Raw genomic sequence first — 15,101 nt, 5'->3', positions numbered from 1 at the left:
TGCCACTGAGTGCTATTATGGGATTGCAGTGCTTGTGTCCAAGTAACCCTGCTTTTACTTAACTGTGGCCCCAGAGCCGGAGCAGTGATACTCCTGGCTATGCCCAAGGCGAGCCATCAAGTTCATCCTCCAAGTGAAGAGATGAAAGGACAGAAGTATTTGGAAAGAGAGACGACTTTCACATAATTTTTATTACAATATATCGTTACAGTTCTGTCTTACTGCTACCGGCTACTAATCCCCTCCTGTGCCTAAATAAACTTTATCCTAGGTGAGTATACCGGAAGACACAGAGTGTACCCACGGTTCAGTACCGTACGTGGCTTCAGGCATCCTCTAGGGGCCTAGGAACGGTCTCTCGTGGACAAGGGGGCGATCCTATTTGTAGACTAGAGTAGAGGCAGTTGGTTAAGTTGGAATAGAGGTTTAGATATTCAAGTTTGCTGGAAACGACCAAAGAGGGGGAGGAACGGGATTCAGCCTGACCACTTGTGGGGTCATGTTCACCCACGTGCACCTTGAGAAGAAAGCGGCCCAGGTCTTCTGTGGAGGGCTGGGCCACGGCAGGCCTCCGGTGGGCCGTGGTGTGGATGGGACCCACTGTGAACAGCCGGGCGTGCGCCTGGCGGCGTGGGCAACGCTGGCTCTCAGTTCGCACAGCCTTGTGGGTGGGTCCCAGCCCTGGAGGCCTTTGAATACATAGGTCAGACAGCAGCACCTGGAGAATGACGGGAGCGTCCCCTTCTTCCTGAGCTGGGACACGCTGCAGGGGTCTGGACGGCTGGGGGCTCTGGGGGACGAGGATGTGGCCATCGGGCCGACTCTGTCCCTGGGGGCGTGGGGGGAGTCACAGGAAGGTGTGGTGTGGCCCAAAGACAGAGGCGGCCGCGAGGCGGCTCCTCACTGCGTGGAGAGCTGGTTGTTAAGCAGTCCACTGAAGTGCTCAAACTTCTGTTCTGTCTCATCGCTGAAGGAGCCGCCTGCAGAAGGGGCGGGGGGACAAGGGGGGACCATGAGACGCTCAGCCCCTGCCCGAGGACTTGACCTCAGCAGTCTCTCTGGGAGGGCAGGAGCTGGCCGTCGGCCATCTCCAGGCCAGGCACAGAGCAGGTGCTCTGTTAACAGCTCAGTGAGTGGGTGACTCCTTTGTACCTTCATGGGGGGCAGGGGGTGCACTTGTCCTGCAGAGGAGCAAACTGCTTTCCCTTTGTGCCCTGCTATGGTTTGGTTTAAACACCACGCGTCCCCACCCCAGAATTCACACGGGAGGTTAAACCCCAGCCAGGGTCCCATGCTGGCGGAGCCGAGAGAGCAGACACCTCATTTGGTTGTGATTAGAGGTGGGGCCTTGGGACTCCCCGTGAGCCCTCTTGACCTTTGTTAAGAGACCCAGACATGGAGACACACGTACACGGGATGCTCTGTGCCTCCCCTGGGCTCTGTGGGCGGGAACACCATCACCGGAGGCCACTCCTGAACGTGTGCTGTGAACCTGCACAGTTGCCAGCCAGAAGGAACCTCTCCCCCTTTATAATGACCGGAAGCTGCCACACATTTCCCAAGTCACACGGCCCCAGGGGAGAGGGTCTTTAAGCAGAGAGCAGGAGTCACCAGCCTCCAGCTCTGGACAGAGGAACCCTGACACGCAGAGCCCACGGCTGCCGAGACCACGGCCTGAGTCGGTGGTGGCATCAGCTCCAGCCGTTAGGCAGCTTGGGGTTCCGAACTCGCTGGCCACAGCCGGCTGGTGAAGACCTGGGCTCCCTCCCGAGTGGGGAAGCAGGGCTGCTCCCGCCCGTCTCCTGCAGGGTGGGGGCCTTACCGATGTGACAGTTGTACATCCAGATGCGGTGGCCATCGTAGCGGCACCTGCACTTCATGATGTTGTTGGAGTAATCGGACTCGGAGACCTCGTAGTTGGGATTGATGACAACCTGGAGTGGGGATGGGGGAGATCAATCAGAGGGAGCTGCTGATGCCTCCGGCTTCCAGACGACGCAGGGAGCAGGGCGGGGTGCCGTGGGAGGGGCGTGGCAGGTGCTGGGGTCCCAGAGCAGCTGGGGGAGGCGGAGAGGAGAGCAGCCTGGGGGAGCCTCCTGGGGTCAGCACGTCCATCTGCCTCGGTGTGACATGAGCAACAATGCCTGTGCCTTCACCAAGGGCAGGCCTTCCAGGAGCTGCCACCCTCCCATGGGTGCTCTCGGAAGGCCCCTGAGCCAGGTGCTACAGAGGAGTAGGAAAGGACAGGGTGCCGAGAGGGGTGGGGAGGAGGGCTGGGGGGCGGGGGGCAGGAGGCCAGGCACTGGCCCTGCCTGGGTGACTGGCCAGGTCCCTTCTCGCCGGGCCTTGGGCTGCTCTGGAGAATGATGGGCCACAGTGGGTGACCCTTAAGTCCCCTCCTGCTCTGCTGATCCGTCCGGGGCTGGAACCCCCTTTTGGCTCCTTCCCTTCCCCTGCACTGGCCCAGCTAAGTGGCCACACCCAGGGCTGCAGGGTCAAGTGGGAGCCTTCATTCTGAGGGGCCAGGAAGGGGAGATCTGGGATAAGGGACTTAGAAACGTGGAGGAAGGCCTTGACCGACCCTGGAGCTGCCCACAGTAATGCTGCGGTAACAGACTGGGCCCTGGCCTGGGGTGGGCCAGGGACTGCAGGGGCCTGCCTCTCCTTTGATCTCTTTCCTACCTGACAACTCTAGCTGTCCCCCCTTGTCCCCAGGCATCTCTTGGCCAACCCTGGGTGTGCCTGCAGCACAGACCGGAGGGCAGAGGAACACAGCAAAGACCCACGTGGGGTGCCCCAGGGCCAGGGTAGCCCACCAGGGGGCAGCAACAGGCGGTCTTCCCTGATCCCATCATATGCCATGGGTGTTAGGCTCCTGTCATTCTGTGAGCCCAGGGGGCGTCGAGAACAAGGAAGAAGCAAGGACTCCTGGGTCCCTGGGCCCTGTCCCTGTGTACAAAGGTACACGCACTGAGCCCTGCCTGGGAGTCGCTTCCTGCTCGCTCCTATCCTATCCTCAGCAGCAGGCCCTGGCGTCTGTGATGCAGACAGCCCCCCGTGTGCAGCGACTCCCCAGGGCCAGAGCTATGTGTGTGTCCCAAGATTCAGTGGTGCGTGGAGCGCACCTGCTAACTGTAGGGTTTACAAGTTGGGAGCGCTGAGTAGGGCACTCTGGACCCCGGGTGTTGCCTGGCTGCAGAGTGGAAAGAACTGTGATCCCCTTGGCGGCGAGACTAAGGGGGTTGGTGGACGGCACGTTCAGGCCCCCTCCCCATCGTGTATATCCACGGTGACTCCAGAGGGCGCTCGTCAGAAGCTGCGGGGATGCCAACTGGCCCACATGCCTGCCAGGCACCACCTACGTGCGCTGAGCCATGAGGGTCCGTGTTTCTAAAATTAAGCACACTCCCTCCATCCCCCGGCTGTGGTCTGGCCTCGGGCTGCACAAGTGCTGCTGTCTGACTTCCAGCCTCCGCCACCGCCCAGGGAGCCTCTGCAAATGCCCCTCTGTGGCCACGGCTGCAGGTGGTGGTTCCTATGGGCAGGGACTGGGGTTGGCTCAATGCCCCTGCTGGGGTCAAAGCTTCCAGGCAGAATGACACATTTCTGGTCCACCGTGCCACCCAGCGGGGCAGGCTGGATGGCCAGACAGGTGGGGGTGGGGAGAGGGAGAGCGTGGCAGGAAGGCTCCGTGGGCAGAGTGCCTCCAGTGACCTAAAAGGGAAGGCCCTGGGGATAGGGCCCCCCCTGGCTCCCCCGCCTCATGGGCTCTACCTGGAGCATGCAGCTGTTTGCAGGGGGAGGTAGGGCTGGGGGCTCCTGGTTCTGCCTCAGGCCTGGCTCTCTAGGGAGCTGACTTCAACCATGACAGCATAGGCCCCCCCCGGGGGGGGGGAAGATGGGGAGCAGAGAGGAGCCAATCAGAAGGAGGCCAAAGGGGTGGGGTGCCTTAGAGCCCACGGAAGCCGCTCTGTTCTGAGCACTCTGTTCTGAGCACTGAGTCTGGCTTGCAGGTGCATTTTGATCTGCAACTCCAGGTGGTGTCCCGGGCAGCTCCAAGGTAACTAACTATTAGGTAACTCCAAGGTTACCTAATAGTCCATGACACCCTGAAACGCCTGGGGCCTCCGAGCCCCTGGACGGCCGCCCGCCTCACCTGGAACAGGTAGTCTCCAGGAGGCACGTCGGTGATGTCCACCCACTGGCAGTCGATGTCATGGCGGTACATGTCCCAGCAGCCCATGGTGATGCCCTGCTCGCCGAAGTTGGCACACTCGTAACTCTTCTGGATGTCTGCGGGCAGGGGCGGGGAGGGAAGCGCATCGCCAGGCGCCCGCGTGCCCGGAGCCCCACCTCTCCTCCTGCCCCAGGCCCCCTTGGCGTTCCATCCTCCCCGTGTGGGTTTCGGATCTGCTCTCTCTTCGGGGGAACTGCCCACTCCATTCCCGTACCCACCCCCGACTCCCTGCAGGCCCTCGCCTCCGGGAAGCCCTTCCTGACCACTGTGGTCCACCTTGGCCTTTCTGTGAAGTCCTTAGCCTGGATAGGGGCTACGTGTGCACCCGGGAGTTGTCCCGTGTCTTTGCTGGGCCATCAGCACTTGAAGCGTAGGCTCAGGTCTGATTTGTCTCGTGAACCTTGGCCTGTACACAGGTGCGCCCAAGCCGTGTGCTGTGGCGTGTCAGTGGCTGCCGTGCCGGGCACCTCGGGAGGCATGTGTGTGCTAAAGAGGTGCCCATCGGCACAGCCCTGGAGGATCCAGGGCCTTCAGAACAGGTGTCACCCACACCCCCCAGCCCTCAGCCACGGCTATGGAAGGCCCAGCGAGGAGAGAGGCTGCGTGGGGAGTCGGCGGCGGCCAGGGTGACAGAGTGCAGCGCCAGGCCGGGGCTCCAGCCAGGTGGGTGCAGGGGTGGGAGCACCCGGGCCCCCCGCAGCTACCTCCTTCACACTCAGTGTCCTCTAGGCAGAAGCTGGCCTTGTGGCCCTGGGCCACCTTGGTGCCGTTGAGGTTCAGCAGGTCGTAGTGGGTGAACACTTCCATGCTGTGGTAGTGCCTGTGAGCGAGCAACACAGAGAGGGAGAGGGCCCCGAGGTCAGGTTCCACCTGCAAGCAGTGGTCTCCCTGGCCATTCGTGCCAGCAATGTCCACAGTGGCTGCAGCACGCCCCAGAAAAGAGGGGCTGGGCCGGGAGAGGAGGGGTGGGGGCGTGGGGAAGACACAAGCAAAGCCCCGCTTCAGCCCACTCCCCGCGACGAGCCTCAGTGTTCTGCTCTGTTGAGTGGGCCTGCGAGGGGCGCTGGGGACGGCCAGGTGAGCCTGTTAGCAGGGCGCCCGCATGTTGTCACATAAGCCGTGACCTCTGAGAAGTGCTCTGCTGGCCCCATGGCCCTTCCAGACTCAACGCGTGGTCGCGTGGTCCCGGCTGGGTGGCTTGGGAAACTGGTGGTGGGAGTATGATAGGGAGGTGGGAGGGAGGGGGAGTGGGTGGCAGGGAGACATGGGGGTGGGAAACACTACAAAGCAGGGCTGGGCGCTTCACCCTGGGCTGGCTGTGCACCTGAGGGGGCTGCAGCCCCAAGTCTGAGGGCCAAGGGCACGTGGCATGGGGGTGGGGGAGACAGCAAGGTGCGCCCTGGGGTGGGGGGTTTTGCTGGGAGCTGGGTGCAGAGCCCTTGGCCGACTCTGAGTTAGGGTCCATTTGTTGTGCGGGAGGAAGTGGGGGTGCAGGCAGGGGCTTGGCATCAGGGCCACCACAGGGGTAAGGCGGCTGCCACACGTGCTCACTGCCTGTGGCATGGGCCACCTTGTCACTCAGGCACTGGCACCACGCCGACCCCCACCAACACAGACACACTGAGAAAACGGGGACACGCAGAGAACAGGGCGCTGGCATCCGAGGGGCAGTCCCCGGCTCCACCCGAACTTGTGCCCAGGGCCCTGGGAGCTGCACTGCCGGAGGCCTGCGACAGAGGGAGCCCTTTAGCACCTGCGCCCCCAGGCTGTACCTCCTGCTAGCAGCTCCTGGCACCTCCTGGCAGTGGGGGAGCAGGGGTTGGGACAGGTTTTCCCTCCCTCCGGGTGTGTGCTTGTGCTAAAAATACGACACGAGGTTGCTAAGCTGGGCTCCCCCCCCCCCCCCGGAGGTCACTCCTGCATCTGGGGAAAGTGACGCGGATGGATGGATGGATGATGGATGGACGGAGCCAGGGGCCAGCCGAGAAGCCTTGACAAGGAGGCCTTCTGTGGCCACTGGAGCGGATGGCTTGGAAAGGGCTCTTTTGGCTTCTGGAAGGAGTGGGGTGAGACATGAGGTCTGACTCACTGCCTAGAAAATGTCTGTGCCGCTCAGAGAGGGGCTTATTCTGCCCGTGTGTTTACCCTCGGGGAGGGCGGCAGCAGCCGGGTTAGCTTCCGACGTTCCGACGGCGACGTGCGAGAGCGCGGCACCCAAACTGGACCCGCAGACGGGGCCGCCCTTGCCGGCCGCTCTGCCTCCCAAGCTTTGGTTCTTCCCCCTGCAGAATCCCTGGGCGGGGCGGGGCAGGCCCCTGGGCCCCCCAGGCACACACAGCGGGAGGTGGGGCGGCTCCCAGGGCGCCAGGAGGGTCCAGTTCCTCTTCCCAGGCTGACCTTGGGGACCACAGCCTGGCTAAGCCATCCCAGGGCACTGAGCACAGGCAGAAGGGCCTGGGCTTGATGGGAGCCACTGGGGTGTGCGCAAAAGGGACCCTGCAGCTGCCTGGCAGTCTCCCAGGGAGAGGTCTTGTATCTGGCGACAGGTGAGGCTGGCTCCCAGGAAGGCGGAGACTGGGGTGTAAACATGCCTTCCTAGGCCACGAGACAGAGACGGCTACTAGTAGTCAGTGCATCAGATGGCTGGGCCAGCACCTTTCCCACGGCTGTCCCCCCACCCCCACCCCCACCCCCGCTGTGACAGTCCTGGCTGGCCAGTGTGCTTGTCCTCATTTCAGGGACACTGCTGGCGTTCTCCAGCCCCCAGAGGTGCTGCCACAAAGCCACGGACCCCTCTGCTGGCTCTGCCTTCCGTCCCAAAGGGCCAGGTGACCCCTGGCAGGGACATAGCCCTCCAGACGTGCAGAGGGAGGCGAGTGAGGGAAGTGCCCCCTTGGCAGTGGCGCCACCTCTGACTCGGACAGTCCCCCCCCACCCCTCACCGTGCAGGAGCCCACGCTCCCAGCTGCTCTCCTGGGGTCTTCCGAGGTGGGCAGCTCCCCGACCCCAACCCAGGGCACAGCAAGGGGCTGCTCTGGCGTGCAGCAGTGCCCAGCTCTGTCTGGCCCCTGCCGGCTGTGAGCAGGCGCGGTCAGCACTCTCTGGGCTGTAAGAGGCAGGACGGGAGCCCCATCCCACTCAGCAACTTAGGGCACAAGGGCTGTGGCAAGAGAACACTCGAGGGCATTTGCTCTGTGTCTGGTTGGCGAGGAAGCTTCCGAGGCCGGTGCCTTTCTGGGTTCCAGCCTCGGGCTTTCCAAGAATGCAGCTCACTGCGGCCTCAATTAAACCTGGGCGAGCACTTTTCTCCCATTCGCACCGACCGGAGCCAGAGCTCTGCCACTTGGCTGCAAAGAATGGGCTTCGGAGCATCCGTTAATCTGCCGAAATGGGAGGTGGAATCTTCTGGAAAATTTTTTTTTTTTTTTTTTTTTTGAGAGGAAGGGCCAGCTCCCAGCTGCCTTTGAGGCCAGGAACCTTCTGGATGGCCCTTCCATGGAGCCTGGAGAAGTCCCCCGGATTCTGGAGGCAGAGGCCCCCAACAGTCCCTAGGATCTTGTGGCTAGAGCTTCTCGTTTAGGGCCAGGAGGGGAGTTGGACAAAGAGACCGAGCGTTCCTCTCGGCTCCTCCCTCCCACACGTGGACAGAACATCTGTGGGCAAAGCAGTCAGACCACAGGAAGAGCAGGGCCACCCGGAGACTCCGGGGCTGCAGACCACAGCGACCTGGCCCTGATGTCACCACAGGGCTGTCCCTAGAGCGCAGACGCAGGCCCCGGGGTGACCGGACCCAGCGGCCGCTGTGCACTGGGCTGCCTCCCACACGCTGTGCCAGGAAACCAGGCAACCGAGATGATCGGGACCCCGACTCCACCATGCGACTCCCACCCCAAAGATGACCAGCGTGCCACTGTCTAAAGACCAAAACTCTCTCTCTCCCTTTCAAATAAATAAATCTTAAAAAAAAAAATGTGTGTGTGGGGGGGCAGCATTGTGGCATAGCAGGTAAAGCTGCTGCCTGCAGAGCTGGCATCCCACACGGGCGCCAGTTCGAGTCCTGGCTGCTCCACTCCAATCCAGCTACCCGCTAATGCACCTGGGAAAGCAGTGGAGGACGGCCCAAGTGCTGGGGCCCCTGCACTGGTGTGGGAGATCCAGAAGAAGCTCCTGGCTTTGGCCTGGCTCAGCCCCAGCCATTGTGGTTATCTGGGGAGGGAACCAGCAGATGGAAGATCGAGTTTCTCTCCCCTGCCCCGACTCTGCCTTTTGAATAAATAAAATAAATCTTAAAAAATAATGAAGACCAAAACTCTTTGGCTGATCAGGACTTTTCCCAGCATTCAGATCTTGGTTTGAAGAAAAACTAGACACCCTGAAATTGCATCCCAGTGCTCTCCAAAGACTGAACCCAAACCCACCCAAAAGCAACCAGACTCTAAGCTGTGACGGGCCACCCAGCCAAAGGTGACAAGGATTCCACACAGCTTGGCAAGAAGAGGCACCCTCGAGGTCACACGGACCCCAGCGGGTTCCCCCTGGACAGCACACTCCTGGAAGCTTTCCTGGGCAAGCGATCTAACACCCAACCTCTGTGTCCTCTGCGGAGGCACGGGCCTGGCACTCAGCAGGGGTCCCTGTAAATGTGACCTCTGCCTCCAACTGTGGCGGCCACATTGAACAGAGCCAGACAGGGCCATGCAGGCCAGGCCGTCTCAGATTTGCCATGCACACGGTCACCCGAGGAGCGAGTGCAGAATCTGACCCCTCAGCTGGACTTGGCCTGGGGTGGCAGCATTGCCCGGGCTCCCAGGGGACGGCAAACACAGCTGCCACAGGTGCTTCGACAGCAGACACAGGATCCTTACAGACCTGCTTGCTGGGCGGGCTGCTTGGTACGTGCCCACCCTGTTCTGTGTGCCAGCCCAGCTCAGGTCTCAGTGGCCACATGAGCAAGCAAGACAGACGTGCTGGAAGGTGGCCGGCTTTTGGGGGCACCAGGCTTTCAATTGCTCGACCTGAGTGCCCTGTGGGGACTGTAGGCTGATGAAGGGGGCGTTGGCACGTGAGGGGGCCCCTGTGTCGTTCTGCCCTCTGTAAGCACTCCCCCCCGAGACTCTGAACCCCCCCCCTGCCTGGGGGCTGCAGCACACGGGGCCCGGGCGGCCGGGAGCCTACCTGTGGCAGTCGTGCCAGATCCAGGCGTGGCGGCCGTTCTTGGGCCGGAAGTCGGACTGGCCGTTGTTGTGGATCTGGGAGGAGAAGCGCAGGAGCCGGCGGTAGCCCGTGTTGCGGTCGGTCAGCGCGGCCGAGGCCGACAGGCAGTTCTCCTCCATGGCGCACTGCAGCATGATCATGGGCCGGTCCTCCAGGTAGGCGGTCTGCTGCACCATCTCCGCGTTGAGGACCAGGTCGGGGGCGGCTGGGGAGGGCACACGTGGCGCTCAACACGGCGGGCGAGAGACCCCTCCCCGACCAGGGTGATCCCCTAACCCTGCCTCGCTCCACCTCCTAGAACTGGCTCCAGGGCCCCTCCTCCAGGCAGCTGCCTTGATTAGTGCTGTCCCAACTCACTCTCTCCCTCCGCCAGGAGTGCCCTGACCAGTGTTCCAGCACCAGGCAGAAGGGCAAAGTTTTAACAAGTGTTCTGTCTCGGTGACGGGTAATTGGGGGTCCACTGTACTTTTCTATTTATTTTTAAAGACTTATTTTATTTATTTGAAAAACAGAGTTAGAGAGAGATGTAGAGACAGAGAGAGAGGTCTCCCCTCCATTGGTTCACTCCCCAGATGGCCACAACGGCCAGAGCTGAGCTGATCCGAAGCCAGGAGCCAGGTGCTTCTTCCGGGTCTCCCACGCAGGTGCAGGGGCCCAAGGACTTGGGCCATCTTCTACTGCTTTCCCAGACCACAGCATAGAGCTGGATCGGAAGAGGAGCAGCCGAGACTAGAACCGGCGCCCATATGGGATGCTGGCGCTTCAAGCCAGGGCTTTAACCCACTGTGCCACAGTGCTGGCCCCTGTACTTTTCCATTTTTAAGTGGCTTATAACTTTCCATAGTAAAGAGCAAAATAAATGAAAAAATAAATAAACAAACGGGGGAGGGAAGGCTGGTGTTGTGCCTTAGCAGGTTAAGCTGCCACCTGTGACACCAGCATCCCATATGAGCACTGGTTGGAGTCCCAGCTGCTCCACTTCCAATGCAGTGCCCTGGGCGTGGCCTGGGAAAGCTGCAGAGGACAGCCCAAGTGCTTGGGCCCCTGGCATCTATATGAGAGACCTGGATGCAGTTCCAGGCTCCTGGCTTTGGCCTGGACCAGCCCCTGCCATTGCAGTCATCTGGGGAGTAAGGCCAGCAGATGGAAGATCTCTCTCTCTCTCTAAATGTGTCACTCTTTAAACAAACAAATCTTTAAGAAAAAGTGATCTTCCACTGACCACTCCGAGCATACCTCAGCTGACAGGAGTGTAGTTTATGAATCAGCCACAAGACCCTGCCGTCTTTTATTTTCCAATGAGTTGCTTGCAAATTTCTCAAGGGCATGTGAACCTGTGAGCTCTGCTTCCCTCAAGGTCACGGTGCCCGGGCTGTCGGGAGTGCAGACATGAAGAGGAGGCTCCTGTTTGCTGACAAAGACTTCCCCTTGGACAACAGTGCTACTTGGCACTCAGTACACAGGGTGAACCTTTCTCCCTTTTTAAAAAAAATTATGAGAGACAACTGGGGCTGCAGCAGGCCGAAGCCAGGAGCCAAGAACTGAATTCAGGTCTCCTGCATGGGTGGTGAGGGCCAAGTCCTTGAGCCCTCACCTGCTGCCCCCCAGGGTGTGCTGTAGCAGGAAGCCGGATTGGAAGCGGAGAGTCACTCTGATACGGGATGCGGGTGTCCCAAGTGGAGGGTCACCTTGCTGTGCCCCCACACCCGCCCCGGGGACGCTTTTCTGTCTAGGAGCTCACGCGTGTCTCTTGGTTGCCCTTGTTGGATCCTCAGCGGACAGCCTTCCTACTTTGCTCTGAGCAGACACGGGGGTCCTCCTCCTCCTGCGGCTCAGGGATTTGTCAATAAACAGGGTTTGCACTTAGCGGATGGCCCTGGGACCTGTGCTCTCCACACCTGCCAGGGAATGCGGCATCCCAGAGTGCTCATGGGAGGGCAAGCACTCCCCACCCTGGTCTCTCCGGAACTACAGGAAACCCCAAGCCCGGCTCTCTGGGCAGAGCTAAACTGGGTGGGTGTGGAGCCACCTGCTGTTCAGCGAGACACACAGCACGTGCCAGTGACCTAACTAAAACCGTGACAACAGCATGCAGAAATGTGGTGAGCGGTTCAGGTTGTAAGAGGCAGATGCGGGCAGGCCGGTGGTCAGGAAAGACTTTTCCCCAGGGCAGGGGAGTGGGGAGCAACATCCGAGTTGTTCTCGGAATGGCTAGGGCCGGCGCTGTGGTGTAGTGGGCTAAGCCTCCGCCTGCGGCACCAGCATCCCATATGGGCACTGGTTCAAGTCCCAGCTATTCCTCTTCTGATCCAGCTCTCTGCTATGGCCTGGGAAAGCAGTAGAAGATGGCCCAAGTCCTTGGGCCCCTGCACCCATGTGGGAGACCCAGAAGAGGCTCCTGGCTCCTGGCTTCGGATTGGCGTAGCTCCGGCCGTTTTGGCCATCTAGGGAGTGAACCAGCGGATGGAAGACCTCTCTCTCTTTCTCTCTAACTCTACCTCGCAGGGACTGTGGGACAGGGCATGAGCTCAGCCCAGGACCTTGGGGCAGGAAGGAAGGAAACTCAAGGCCGGTGCAGGCAGGACGCTGAGGGTGGTGGGCAGCCCTGTGCCAGTCCCTCGGTTCACATAGGTGCAGGGGCAGCGAGGACGGGACCTGCACAGGACAGGTATGGGAGGGCGAGGGCTCCAGCTTTGGGAGGGCAACGGTCGCCACGAGGACTGGCAGGGGCCTTTGTACAGCATGAGACGGGAGGGGCCCCCTGCCCCATGCAGTGACAGTGGGCGGAGGGACAGAAATCACTGACAGGTGACACAGACTGGAGACGGGGCTGGCGAGGGAGAGCGAGGGACAGCAGGGAGGATATGTGGATTTCAGGCAGGGACCGCATTTAACCCGACCAGCCAAGAGTCAGGTTCCTGCTCCGCGGCTGTGTCTGCGTGGTGCCTTCAGCCTCAGCCGCAGCCACTCTGAGACACAGCCCCTGGGACTCACTGCTGCCACCAGGGACTCAAGGGCGGGGCTGAGTCCTGGGGGAGAGAAGGGCCCTTTGATCTCAACATCCAGGGTAGCGGGCTTCTCTCACGACTCAAGGTTTTCCCTCTTTGCTCTGGCTGCCAAGAGGCTCAATGTGAAAAGAACGACCTATCTACAGCAACTATACAAAATTCCACACTTTTTTTTTTGCTTTTTTAAAAAATTAATCTCTAGGGACTGGCCTTGTGGCATAGTGGGTAAAGTCACTGCCTGCAGTACCGGCATCCTAAATGGGCATCAGTTCAATTCCTGGCTGCTCCACTTCTGATCCAGCTCTCTGCTGTGGCCTGGGAAGATGACCCAAGTGCTTGGGCCCCTGCTATCCACATGGGAGACCTAAAAGAAGCTCCCGGCATCAGCCTGGCCCAGCCCTGACCATTGCGGCCATCTGGGGAGTGAACCAGTAGATGGAAGAGTCCTCTCTCTCTCTCTCTGTCTCTCCCCTCCTCTCTCTGTAATCTTTCAAATAAATAAATCAATCTTAAAACAAACAAACAAACAAAAAACCTAGCCTCTCTCCTGGCTTCATTTTTGCCAGGACATACCTTTTTATTTCATCTGCTTTTATACTATCTTAAATTTTTTTAGGTTTACATTATCTTCATTTCCTTCGGGAAAAGTTGGGACACTGCCAACCTAACTAAACCGCTAAACACACAGAAGGGGCTGTGGACGGTGCTGTGGCTTCCTCTGTGCTTGGAAGCTGTCCCTTTGCGGGGGCTGCTGAGGGTGGCAGGACGGGGAGCCTGTGACGGCCGCCCAGGGGAGCCAGCCCTGGGGGCTGAGAGGCTGCTTCACATAGCTTCAGCGAAGCTGTGTGGGCCTGAAAGGGCTGGTGGGAGAGCAGGACCGGAGCTCAGGACACATCTTCTCCCTGGCTCCCTGAGATGGCGAAGCCACAGGGCCCCACTGCTGAATGCTCATTTGCATATATTCAATTTCTAGGAAAAGCCTGGTTTCCCATTTCCAGAGGAAACAAGAACCAGCAGGCTCAGTGGCCAAGGTCAGCGACCACGGCCAGGTCTGCACTCCAGGCCACAAGGCCGTGCGGCTATGGGTGGGTCTGTGTGGCCCAGGCAGAAAGCAGGGTGTGGGCAGGGGAAGACGCCACGCCTATGGCCGAGCAGCCGCCCGCCTCTCCTTCGTGCAGCGGGAGCCTTCGCCAGCTGGGCCGTCCCGAATCCTGCTTGGGGTCCCCCTTTTTATTCCTCAACTTTCTCAGGTTCCTGGAGAGTTCCCACAGCCGGGTCCCCCCAGGGGCACTGCTGGCTTCACCCACCTCGGAGGAAGGTGGCATCACCCTCACTGCCCCACCCTGCCCGAGAAGGGCACGAGAAGGGTCAGCAGTAGCCTCACGACTTGGACCCGAGGCCTGGGACCCCCAAGTCCCTTCCTCCCGCTCGTCCTCTCCACCGGGGCTGGAACTGGGGTGTCCCTCCTGCCCCCCACCCTCTCAATGGGCAGGAATCCATTCTTTCCTCTCTGGCTGGACTCAAGGCAGAGCCTTGCCAGGGACCAAAGTGGTGACCCTGGGCCCCTGGTGGAGCCTGGTGGGGCTGGGCGGGGCGGGATACGACCCCCAGGAAGTCTCACTTTCTGAGCAGGCGACTCCGGCCCCATACTGCACGCCGCCCTGGGGACAGGACACATCCTCGTCGTGGCGGCAGTGCTCCAGGGACAGCTCCGTGCCCGAACACTTCACTCCGCTCATGACCACTTTGTTGCTGTAGACGTCTCCGTGCCAGTACCAGGTCTCCTGGGTGAATCAACACGAGAAATGGCCAGTCTGTCACCAGTACTGTCATGTCCTCATACTTGGTCAGCTTGCAGTCTCGCACACACACCGCAAAATCCAAGACAGGGAGTCACTCACTCCAGCCACGCAGTTAGTGGGCGGCAGAGTGGACAAGAATCCGGGTCTCCCAGCCCTAGCTCTCGGATTCTGCTATGCTGGTGGTCAAACAATTGCTCCACGCCACACATCAGGAATGGTCAGTACCTGCCTGCAAGTCACACTGCCCACTGCCGTGCCAGGGCAGACATTGCTAATCAATCAGTGCTCCAGGAAGACCCTGCCAATCGATTGATCAGAATTTGCAGGTGATAAGAAATCCATTTCCACATGTCAATGATGACATGTCATGAAGTCTAACTTGTGGACTCATTCTGGGGAACGCGATTATTAGTGGGGTGTTCTGCACCCGGGGTTCACGATGCTGGGATGGATCTGGCCCCTCGGATCTCAGTAGCTTCAAAGCGCTGTTGCAGATCAACTCTCCTAATGAGGTCAGGTCAGGTCCAGAGCAGGGGAGCCTGCTCCTGAGGTCACTCGGGCTTGGACTGCATGGCAGGGTTAGGGCCAGGGACGTCTGCCCGGGGACCTCAGAGAGACACCACCAGGGCAGGAAAAGGGCTTGCATGGGCCTCATCCAAACCTCTGGCCATGGTTCATTTCATGTGTCGACCTGGCGGGGGCACGGTACCCAGCTGGTTGGTCCAACACCATCCCAGTGTTTCCGGGACAGTTTTTAGATGAGAGCAATGTTCAGCTTGTCCTTCTTGGTGTGGGCAGGCCTCAGCTAGCCAACCAGAGGCCTTGAGGGAACACCCCTCC

The 15,101-nt window shown here is 60.3% G+C and overlaps 1 protein-coding gene across 1 annotated transcript in view; it reads right to left on the bottom strand.

The window, feature by feature from the left end:
• Positions 1 to 173: 173 nt before the first annotated feature.
• Positions 174 to 15,101, bottom strand: part of LOXL2 (lysyl oxidase like 2) — a 79,298-nt gene continuing 64,370 nt past the window's right edge. Inside the window, exons 9-14 of the mRNA XM_051836755.3 lie at positions 14,081 to 14,243; positions 9,413 to 9,656; positions 4,942 to 5,057; positions 4,157 to 4,293; positions 1,823 to 1,934; positions 174 to 980 (exon numbers count right to left, since the gene is read on the bottom strand). Coding sequence (XP_051692715.1) covers positions 901 to 980; positions 1,823 to 1,934; positions 4,157 to 4,293; positions 4,942 to 5,057; positions 9,413 to 9,656; positions 14,081 to 14,243 — 852 coding nt within the window. The 3' untranslated portion in view covers positions 174 to 900. The remainder of the gene's footprint in view (positions 981 to 1,822; positions 1,935 to 4,156; positions 4,294 to 4,941; positions 5,058 to 9,412; positions 9,657 to 14,080; positions 14,244 to 15,101) is intronic.

This window comes from Oryctolagus cuniculus, chromosome 8, assembly GCF_051225735.1.
Source record: "Oryctolagus cuniculus isolate XC-2025 breed Fujian yellow rabbit chromosome 8, ASM5122573v1, whole genome shotgun sequence".
Lineage (NCBI taxonomy): Eukaryota > Metazoa > Chordata > Mammalia > Lagomorpha > Leporidae > Oryctolagus > Oryctolagus cuniculus.
The sequence above is the reverse complement of the archived record's forward strand: the minus strand, read 5'-3'. Positions and strand labels throughout refer to the sequence as shown.